Here is a 10,946-nt window from a genome sequence, read left to right on the forward strand (position 1 = left end):
TGACACTGCTTTAACTAGAGCATGCTGGATAACGTATTTTTATCGAGTTTTGTTGATGTTAATAAATAAATATAATATGCTACGATTGTGTTCAATTAATAAAAGTTTTGTTTATTTATTGATTTATATTTATTAAATCCTCTTAATTAATAACGCTGACGTCACTGTATGGGGCGATCCCAAGGTCCATTGCGATTTACCACTCGGTAAGTACAAGAGTTAATTAATAGAGATGGATACTATTCTTAAATGTACACATTAAAAACTTTTGAATTAGGACAATAACTTGTGTTTAGAACATTTAGACGTGTAAGGTGACAATTATTTCTCATGACGGTAAATTATAGAAGACATTATTAAAAATATAGCTTGCTAACGTTACACCAAATGTGCAGGCTAGCAAAGTTAGCTAATCAAATACTGAAAGTTAATTTTTGTTCAAGTTCATGCATGCAAGGTACAATTCTAAGGGAATGTAAGATTTCCAGTATTACATTAGCCCACAACTATTATCCAACATTATAACGTTAAATGTTCAGATGAAGAACGGTGTTGCCAGATTGGTTTGTTTTACAGCCCAGTAATTGTTTAAAATCCACACAAAATTATATAATAAACACCCAAATAAATCTATAATAAACTATACAAATTAATTCATAACTACAACCTTGTGGCTCATCACAAGTTTTCAATATGAAATAAAAAAAATGTGTATAATTAATGTAATAAGTAATGCTGTCATAACGTATTGACTGATTCATATATAATATATATTTTATATATTTAAAAGTTCTGCTGTGGCTTTGGCTTTTTTGGGGGGGGGGGGGGGGGCGAAATAGAGCAAAACTTGCATTATTCATTGTTCTGGTCTAAAATGTAATTAACAATATTAACTTCTTGTTTATTAAACTGTATAAAATAAAATCAATATCACATACACTCTAGCCCATTCTGGCAACACAGATGAAGAGAATACTGGTGTAAAATGTTCCAATCTGTTTGTTTTTTTCTTCCTTTAGGTCCTTCAAATTTGGCAATTTCAATTTTGTTTTATTCTAACCCCCACCACATACACACACAGTCACACACACACTCAAACAAAGGCACTTTTAAGAGCCACGTTCGTCTTGTTAACCTGTACTCGTCAGTCTCTCTCTCTCTCTCTCTCTCTCTCTCTCTCTTTACATATATATATATATATATATATATTTGTGTTATCTGTCCATCTCTTTGTTGTGAGTCTTTCTGTCTGTTTGTGTTTGTGTATATTTGGTGTCTAGTCATGACAAGGCCCAAATTTAGGCCCTGCCCTTTCTGCAAGACTCCCAATCAGGCAAGCAGGAAAACTTGCCATGTCTGTTTTGCAAGCCTGTCCACCAAAAATAAAATAAAAGAAAAATTGGTGTCCCTGGATGGCCAGTGGGGGAAATCTGTCCTCAAAAGCAGAAATGCTGGGCGTATAATTGATTCTGCCCGTATTGCAGTAAGTAAAAATGTTAATATTTCATAAATTAGTGTTACGTGAAAGTGAAGTTGAAAGCCTGTGTTTTTCTCATACTGAATATCAGACAAGTACCAATGTGATCTGGCCTTTAAAAACATCTTATTATTGAATACATAGAAGAATCCATCTTTACCTATAAATTGTGCTAAAGAGTAACAACAAGTTGTGTTCTCTGTCAAGTAAGTCATGATGGCAATGGCAGAAACTGCAGTAGTACCCCTGGCTTTATCTGAAACTGGCCATTGATTGAATTCAGTTCAAGAGTAATGTTTCTTCTAAAATAATCATAATGAAACAGGTTACGACACATTTTCTTGCATTGTACTCCAACTCCATTAAATGTTCTTAAATTAAAATTGCTTGTTTAAAATTGTACTGATGTTTCGAATAATTCAGTGGGTTTAACTAATGTGTTATTACTGCTTTTGTTCATTTCAGGTGAGTAAACTTGAAGCTGTGGGATACAAGCCGATTTTATTTATTGGCAAGCCAGATAAAAGGGCTTCGAATAAATGGGTTGCAGAATGTAGGTACTCATCTGCACCCCACTCCTGTCACTAAACATTTTTTGGAAAAGATGCGGAGGGCCTATGAATTTATCTTGACAAAATGTAAGTAATGTTTTGGTTTAGAAATTATGAATATTTAGAATACATCTATATTTCTTTGTTAATATGTACAGATTTTAAATGAACGTAAACTTGTATTATAGCAACCTCAGCAGCACAGCAACCAGAAAATCAAACCGCGGAGGAGAGTCAAACCGCGGAGGAGGAGAATCAAACCGCGGAGGAGGAGAGTCAAACCGCGGAGGAGGAGAGTCAAACCGCGGAGGAGGAGAGTCAAACCGCGGAGGAGGAGAGTCAAACCTCGGAGGAGGAGAGTCAAACCGCGGAGGAGGAGAGTCAAACCGCGGAGGAGGAGAGTCAAACCGCGGAGGAGGAGAGTCAAACCGTGGAGGAGGAGAGTCAAACCGCGGAGGATGAGAGTCAAACCGCGGAGGAGGAGAGTCAAACCGCGGAGGAGGAGAGTCAAACCGCGACTCTCAAGGAGTCTGAGACAGTATTTGTTCTTGACCTTGTTCCTCTGTCTTCCCAACTCTCTCCAACCTCTCTCTTTCCTACTTCCTCTTCTACTTTTACAACTATTCTTCCTTCAGTTTCTTCCCCACCTCCACTGTCTTTGCGACAAATGAAAAGGAAAAACACCTCTACCTCTTCACACTATTCTGCCTCTGTCTCTCCTCCATCTGCCTCTTCCATTCCCACGTCTTTGAGTCTGGAGGGGCCATGTGTGAAGAACAGAAGAAAAGGTAAATTTTTGCGTAGTACATACTTGCGCTACACTGTTAATAAATTTGCTCCCAGTCACAGTTGACTTAATGTAAATTAGATTCATTGGATTACCGAATCATTGGTAGCCAGTTCACACTATCTAGTTATTTAGTTGTGGCCAATGTCCAAGGGCGTTGGTTAATGTCAAACCCTGACCTAAGCTAAGAGGACTTTGGGAAAACCAATCCTGTACTTTTTGCTTTATTGACATAAACAGGGACAAATTCACTTTGACATGAATGGAAAGGACTGCATATCGCCTCACATGTGAAATTATAAATATGGACTGATTCAGCTACAAAGCATGGCATTCATGGCTTAATAAACTTTCCTTGTTTTTTCATTATTTCAGGTTGCCGAAAATGTAGTAGGCAGAAGGTGTTCCTTTTTGATTGTATAACAGGGGAACGGATAAATGAGGTAAAATATGTTCTGTTAGGCTGCTTTCTTATCTCAATGACTGATTCTGACCTTTCAAAGATAATACAACAATATGGCCTATGCATTGATTGCTTAAACAGTTAGAATACTTATTACTTGTGTTTGTGTGTCTAGGGGAAAGCCGAATTGAGAGTCCACTGGTTGCCTTGCACTGTGTGGTAAGTTATGTTTTATTAATTATTTAATTCCATTGCAATGCAAATTAGTCCATTCCATGACTAATACAATGTAGGCAAAGTACAACTGGTTTCTTGCAAGCAGCATGGAAGTTCATGTCAGTGTTGTCTGTGGCAAGAGAAAACTCCCTGGTCCTGTAGTTGATCCCGTCAGTAAATCATCCTCTGAGGTAGTCTTTAGAGAAACTGGAGTGAGGTTGATTGTCAGTACTCAGAAGAAAATAGCAATGAGGTGAAGGCATTTGGAAGAGCTAGATCCATCAGGTAGGCCCTTGTAACCTTTAGGACATGCATTCCGATGATGAAAAATGATGGAATAGTCTTCGGAGCATTCCAAATTCAGACACACTCTCTCAGTCCAGACTAAAGACAAATATCTGGACTGTCTTTAGTCTGGACTGAGAGAGTGTGTCCTAATTTGGAATGCTCCGAAGACTATTCCATCATTTTAAAGACAAATGGGAGAATGATCTACCTCCTTGTTTTCATTTAGAATATTATATTTGTAAGTTCCTGGAATTTTGTGATTAACACAATGGATTATAGGTAATGAGGAGCTGGACCATTCAGTACTTTCTGAGTAATTAATAGAATTCTCAAATTAGCTGACAGACAGCCAATGTATGGACAATAAAATGGTCCTGATGTGATCATGTTTTCTGTTTCTAGTAAGTACTCTAGCGGCTAGCTCTAGCTCTGAACTAGCTTATTATTGAGCCTGCAGGACATCCACTCTGGAAATTTTATTTTCAAAGGAACATAAGAACATCAAACATAAGATCTGTGTTCTAAACTGTCGTATATGACATAACATTTTCCTCATCCCGCTAATGACAACTTAATCAGAAACATTTTGAAATCAGTAAATTTGGAAATACATGGCTTTCACAATGTACAGAAACTGTATGGAAAATTGTGTAACTAGAGCTGCCAGACAATTGTAGTTTAGGAAAAAGTACCATATTTTCCTGTGAGATGCAATGTTGTATAAAAAAGTGCTAAATGAAAATACACCAATTAAGTCCAAGTACCTCAAATTTGTTATTAAGTAAATTGAGTACCGGTAAATGTACTCAGTTACATTCCACCACTGGGCTTAACCAGGGTTAATGCTACTTTAACAAGCATCAATACATTTCAATGAACTCTCTAAATTTAACCCAACAGTGATTTTCTTTTTCTTTTTTTCCTCTGTGTTCTTATTAAATTTTGTGCACTTATGATATTTTACAGTGGCAAAACCTGGGATGACACATGGGAGCCTGCCAGTGAATTCCAACATGTTATGCCTAAGTCCCCAGATCCCAACCAGCTTTCAGCATGACAGCCTAGTCACCTGGACTCTCACCTGGAAGTTTATTTTTGAGGTTTTTTTTGTTTTTCATTGCTTTTGTTCATTAAAGTTTTTTGCCCAATACCCAGTCTCTTTTTGTGTTTATTTTCTTAATGGTGTTTAAAATTTTCATGAAATGAAAGCTTTAGCGTAAGTTCTGCCGGGAAGACTCAATTGTTATGTCACTTATTACCTTCTCATCTATCCAATCGTGTTCTAAAACTTGTAGTAAAAAAAATGTGTACACATGTCTGAGTTCGCAGATGCTTACACCTACATTCACCTTCATCCTCCCCACCTCCACCAGGATGGTCCCTCCCCATACCTCACGCCCCTGCCTTCGTCTTTAGGCAGGAAATGCAGATTCCGTACCCTCGGATTGCGAGCTATGCACGGGGCCAATGCCAAAGAACTTTATATCTCAATACTTGCTTGCTGGGCTGTTAATAAATGCATGCTTGTTACACTATTTTGCCTCCCGAGTCTTTCTGGTAGAACTGCACAACAGCCAGGAAGTGTGAGATCAAAAGGGACAAAGTTAGTACTGTTTGTCATAATGGCTTTCCCAAAGACATTATTTGTGCTTTTTTTGTTGTTTTAGTATAAGTCAGTCTACTTGAACTATTGGTCTGGTATGCCAGCCATGAATAAATATCACAGAATACTACTAAAGCTATTAAAATGTCACTTAAATGTTGTAGTCCTGTTTGAAATGTTCAATTACAATATTATATATTAATTCCTTTAACATTTATAATTATAATTGTTATTAACTATTTATATTTGCCTTGCATTTATTCACAGCAAAATCATTTAAAATGAATCATGTAAATATATATATTGTTTTTTATTTTGGGGGGCAATGTGTTCTTCAAAGGAAAGAAAATAATGTATTTTCTGGTGGCTCCTGGGTTGTTGTTGGTTTTTTTTAAAGAAAAGAAAAATTAAAGTCTTTAAATAGTTTGGCATATCAATACATTTTGGGAAATTAGTACAAAGTGTGTGCAATCATCTTTAAATGTTACAGACGCATTTTAATCTGTTTAAAACAAAATACTGCATGCTGGAATAACTATAAAGAGTAGGCTACTTTTCTTTTTGTAATTATAAGATCCCTGTAGGGTTACATAGCCTATCTTCGGTCGGAAGAGCCTGTTTTTATTAATTAATTAATTGTTATTATTTTTTATTGCAGAACTTATACATACATGATCAGGGAAATTAAGCGTTGTTGTATTTCTTTCAGTGAAAAAAAATCCTGGATTTGCTTACATCAAAAGTAGGAAGAGCTTGTAAATTCCATATATGGACAAGTGTGACGTGGCTTTAACGTTTCCTTGGCGCCAGCAGGACAAGCTGTGGTTGGACTAATGTTTAGGTCAGAATAAAAAGCGCTCCATATCGCAACCTATGTTTTGCTGTCGTTTTGACGACAGTAATACTGTCAGTTAACAATGAGGTATTGCTATATTGAAAGAAAGTACACGTTTACCGAGATCCTAAACCTAACCCTATAGTGTAACTACACACTTCAATGAACTACAATTTACAGCGCACATCCCATCGACACAATAATAGAGGCTTATGGGTAATGTAGTTTAAAAACGTCTAGTAATATAATTAAATAAATACAATCTTTAATGAACAAAGGGACATCCAAATATGTTCATTATACAAACCTCTTTAACATATTTGAGAGCCAGGCTGAAATTTGGTATTTTACTGTGGGCACTTTTAAAAATGTTTTTATAACACCTTTCCATGTATGCCAGACATCTCTGTCCAACATTATGTATTAAACATAGCCTAAATAATTGTCCTACCAATTTTCACTTTGATACGCTTATCAGACTTTGCATTTGCAGACTTTGAAGAATGTGCTTCTTTTTTTTTTTTTTTTGCTCCTTCATGGGTACTACGGGACCCCTGGGAGGAAGGGCAGTAAAACCTATACAGATACTCTCTTCATCATGGACAACAAACTGTATTGAGGCACATTTATATAAACATTAATACAAAATTACAGTAATATTTTACAAAATTTGTAAAATACACTTTTTCTGTAGGCCTATTGCTAAAACACTATTCCAAATTCTTAATAGCCTAATCTAATTTGTTGGACTGTACATAATACAAGTCAGTTCAGAGTGGCAAAATTGACTCAAAATGTTGCACTGAATGTTGATACCAACAATGGATGGAAACAATATAAGAGGGAGAGGAAGAAGAGTTTGAGTGTAAGAGGTGGTGAACAAGGAGGAATATGGGAAGGTGTGGAGCATGTGGTCAAGGCTGGATCTGCTTTAGGGTTTTTCCCTTTGCCTGCAGAGATGATATTGTCTGTGATGTGAATAAAGTCCTCAGTCTGAACGCAACATGAAGACATGAATCTGAAGCAGAATAAATCTCTCTCACTGACCTTGATTTTGCAGTTGCACATCTCTTCTGAGTGACTATAATGCTTTTCATTTAGAGTTTTTTACTGTAACCTTTTTGTCTTTTGCAGTCGGGTCACTGTATTTTCACAGTATGCAAGTACTGAATATACAGACAGTCAATACTATACAATATTCAGTACAATACAATACTTGCAGTGCATACATTATACAAATTATTCACCTTACTACTGTAAGTTGTAATTACTATACTTTTACTATCTAATTGCAAAATTTGTTTACTTAGTTACAAAATATACTTTTTTCAGTAACTGCATGCTTTGGATTCTGTGTTCTTAATTTTTTGATGTACTGTAGTGTCTAACGAATGATCTGTAGTGTTTATAATATTGACTCACTGTGTCTATGATTGAGAGCATTGTTTAATTTATGGTTTTGAGGCAATTGTTTGATTTTGCATTGGAGTCAGAGGTTCTCTGAATGTGGTTTGAAAATGTGGTTTTGTGTTTAAGGTTTAGAGAATGTGAGTGATGGTTTCAAGAAATGTGTTTTAGCAATTCAGAAAAACTGTAACATTATACTGTTAATCAGGTCACAGCTGATGAATCTACACAATTGAGTGGTAAAATGTTTTGAGTACCACAGAATCCCATCAGTTGACTATGAAACCTGTACTAGATTATACAGAAAGCACATTGAATATTATGTTGGGGAAAAAAATTTCTTCCTAATAATCTGCTTCACCCATGCCTCAATTGTTATACAGCACCATAGAGTTCTACTAAAAAGTTGAAATAAAGTACCCCACACAGCAGATGTTGTTAATTGCTTTATATTCATAGTTAAGGTAATTGTCCAGAAGTATGAAAGGTGTTACAGTCTTGTAGATTACAGTCCATCATCAGATATTTCGTAGTCACTGTCGTACTCATCAGCTGAAGCACTGTACAAAAAGTTGATGCTCTCTGCTCCAGACAAAACTTGCAGGTAACAGTCTCTTGCTTGCACCTTCATTTGTCTGATTTGATGCCGCTTTCTGAGGATGATGCTCTGCAGACCTTTCAAACCCTCTTCACTTAGGCCACATTGCGAATCTTAAAAGAGGAACACAAGAATATATATAAGACCAGCCTTGGAAAATGTATAAACAGTCATAATTTTTGTGTATACTTATTAGGGCTGCCCCCTAATAGTAATCTTTGGTCAGGGAACCCTATGTTTATGTAATTTATTACAAATACATACTTTTCATTGTCTCACTAGAACACAAGCAGGACAGCTCTCTGAGGGTATCGGAACGAGTTGATAAAGATTTCCAATGGTGGTCCATCTCTGCAACAAGAATCTTCTGCTCCTCCTCAAGTCTTCTTACTGACATGATGATGTCAAACGCCCTTCTCTTTGTCCTGAGATCGACAGAGTCTGGGATGCATTTATGATAAATAAATAATTTGTATTAAACATCAACCTTAAAAGAATCTCTGAAATTGTATGGGGTTACGGAATGAGATTTAAAGCATTGTGGGTTATGTGTCATTATGTATCAGATTTGTCAGAAGCAGTCAACAGAGTAGTGTACATACCACTGTGTGGAAGCTGCCATGGCCAAGCGGTCTCACCAGACAGAATGGTTTCCAGGCAAAGAGTTTCTGTGATTGGAACCATTCTGTTGTATTTCTCCACAACAGATGTCAGATGTCCCTTCTCCTCCCTGATCTTGCGGCGGATTCTGGCACGACCTTTGTTGCCATCGGTATCTTTGTAGAGACGCTGGGAACGTCTCTTGATACTGGCTACCAGCACCTCAATTTTGCTGGCCAAAGCATCAGCATCATTTGTAGTTGTTGTTGTTGATGCTGAGAATAAATAGGTGTGGTTTGCACTTTACAATACCAGTAACAATTACAATTATTTGTGACTAAATGTATTACAAGTAATAATTTCCTCACCGTCAGCCCAATCCTTTACATCATTCACCCAGTCTTCCAATTGGCTCGCTGTCACTGCCAATTCGGCTTTCATGGACTCTAGGTTTTGTAACTGGCTTTGCAGAGATTTTGTGGTCTACAACAACAAACAATAGTAAGAAACAAGAACCAAATGTTCAATGCACAGTTTCATACACTGCTAACATGCAATACTGGACATCTAAAATTAATTCTACTGATGTCATTACCTTTTGATATCGGCAGGTCAGTGAGATAGCCAAATTTTTGAACTTTTGCTGATTCCAGCGCATGGCCATGAGAGTCAGCATGTCTGTGCATCCTGCAAACACAGAAAATATGATGTTACCATATCCCCCTATTATTATGTAAGGATGTAACTAGTGCAGTATGTGGTCATCTTACCTGCTTTTGACATATGCTTTGTGGTTACTGCAATCCTAGAGAGGAAGGCATTGCACTGTTCCACCTCCTCCCCTAGTGTTAAACCAGCACCGTCCTGATATGCCCCACTCCATTTCACCTGGTTAAGAATAAAATGAAAATGTCCATGAACAAGACACCGAACCCCAGCTGCTCCTTACGAGCTGGATGTCGCCTTGCATGGCTGACACCGTCAGTGTATGAATGAGTGAATAAATGGGTGAATGTGAGGCAATATATAAAGCGCTTTGGTGGCCATGGGTCTGTTAAAGCGCTATATAAATGCAGTCCATTTACCATTTATCACATAGCAACATTTCTTTACCTCGCATTTAAAATCATGGGCTTTGGCATGAAATACCGAAAGGAATGGCTTCATGTTAAGAAGGTGCTGGAGCTCTGGACAGCTTTTTGCAACTCTTTGGAGGTAAGGCCAATATTTGCAGGTCACATCCATACAAAAAAAAGTGATTTGCCTACTGGCCAGCTTTTCTTGCAGGTACAGGGGATAGGCAAAAATTTCCCCCCTATACATATTTAAGGCACAGAGCAGGACTCCGTGCCGACACACCGCAAGCTCCAATCCCTCCTCGTCTACCTTGCTGGCAGATCTTTGGGAGGTCTCTCTGGCTGCTGACCACTCCCCTCCACAAACACCTCTTCCACTGACCTACAATATGGAAAATGGTTGACGAAAATAAGACTCTCCTAAACAAACTCTTCAGAAAGAGGTTATTATAGTCCTGTAGTCTAATTATCATCTATAATTTTACATGTTTGGTTGTGTTGTGAATGTGGTCCACAAATCTTTTCACGTCTTCGTCCTTGGCTATGAAGACGCCTTCAAAGATGGCCTGTTCCTCAGATCTAAAAAAAACAACAAAAAACAACAATTGATGATGGACAACAATTTATGATAATTTATAATCTGAGATTACTTGGTTCACAGCTATTTTTTCTTATTAATACAAACACTGTGATACACAGTTTGGTGTACCTAGCAGCATTCTTGAAACGGTAATGCTTGCGGTTTCCATCAACTGAAACTGCAAGCATATCTGGGGTGCATGCAGGACAGTTGAAGGGTTCTTCCTTGCATATATTGTCCACCTCAAATCGCACAGCCTCCCACTCAAAAAAACTTTTCTGAAAACTGTCTGCTGAGATCTGGCCAGTCTATTAAAAATAAGGAAACAAACAGCTAATAATGTACAACAAATACATTAGCATCAAACAGCTTATCAAACCACAACTCAAAGATATCACTAACACTGCAGGATTGATAAATTCAATACTCACACGACCAAAGCGGACAGTTCGCTGATTCAGCATTCTTAGAAATGCTTGGCAGGACAGTCCTGGTGCCGCCATCTTCATTTCTTCAAATGAAAAA

The 10,946-nt window shown here is 37.4% G+C and overlaps 2 protein-coding genes and 1 long non-coding RNA gene across 3 annotated transcripts in view; 2 read left to right on the top strand and 1 right to left on the bottom strand.

The window, feature by feature from the left end:
* Positions 1-1,313: 1,313 nt before the first annotated feature.
* On the top strand, positions 1,314-2,413 carry LOC306983480. The gene is made up of 3 exons (XR_013794371.1): positions 1,314-1,483; positions 1,943-2,115; positions 2,217-2,413. It is a non-coding gene; the product is annotated as an uncharacterized lncRNA (long non-coding RNA).
* A 66-nt stretch (positions 2,414-2,479) lies between these two features.
* On the top strand, positions 2,480-4,822 carry LOC306983398 (uncharacterized protein). Its single transcript, XM_079583751.1, has 4 exons — positions 2,480-2,816; positions 3,191-3,258; positions 3,394-3,437; positions 4,689-4,822. The coding sequence occupies exons 1-4, from the start codon at positions 2,696-2,698 to the stop codon at positions 4,777-4,779; spliced, it is 324 nt and encodes a 107-aa protein (XP_079439877.1). The 5' UTR covers positions 2,480-2,695; the 3' UTR covers positions 4,780-4,822.
* A 3,898-nt stretch (positions 4,823-8,720) lies between these two features.
* LOC307012606 (uncharacterized protein) overlaps positions 8,721-10,946 on the bottom strand; it is a gene marked incomplete at its 3' end in the record, with an annotated part of 4,493 nt that continues 2,267 nt past the window's right edge. Inside the window, exons 6-13 of the mRNA XM_079639488.1 lie at positions 10,853-10,946; positions 10,551-10,729; positions 10,327-10,420; positions 10,152-10,223; positions 9,536-9,653; positions 9,361-9,452; positions 9,134-9,248; positions 8,721-9,040 (exon numbers count right to left, since the gene is read on the bottom strand). The exon at positions 10,853-10,946 is cut by the window's right edge and continues 139 nt beyond it. Coding sequence (XP_079495614.1) covers positions 8,721-9,040; positions 9,134-9,248; positions 9,361-9,452; positions 9,536-9,653; positions 10,152-10,223; positions 10,327-10,420; positions 10,551-10,729; positions 10,853-10,946 — 1,084 coding nt within the window. The remainder of the gene's footprint in view (positions 9,041-9,133; positions 9,249-9,360; positions 9,453-9,535; positions 9,654-10,151; positions 10,224-10,326; positions 10,421-10,550; positions 10,730-10,852) is intronic.

This window comes from Phoxinus phoxinus (assembly GCF_949152265.1).
Source record: "Phoxinus phoxinus genome assembly, chromosome: 16".
In the NCBI taxonomy this organism is placed as follows: Eukaryota; Metazoa; Chordata; class Actinopteri; order Cypriniformes; family Leuciscidae; genus Phoxinus; species Phoxinus phoxinus.

Coding starts and splice junctions, on each gene's coding strand:
- LOC306983398 (XM_079583751.1), top strand. CDS start 2,696: ATGAAAAGGAAAAACACCTCTACCTCTTCACACTATTCTGCCTCTGTC. Junction 2,817..3,190: donor TGTGAAGAACAGAAGAAAAG/GTAAATTTTTGC, acceptor TCATTATTTCAG/GTTGCCGAAAATGTAGTAGG. Junction 3,259..3,393: donor CAGGGGAACGGATAAATGAG/GTAAAATATGTT, acceptor TTGTGTGTCTAG/GGGAAAGCCGAATTGAGAGT.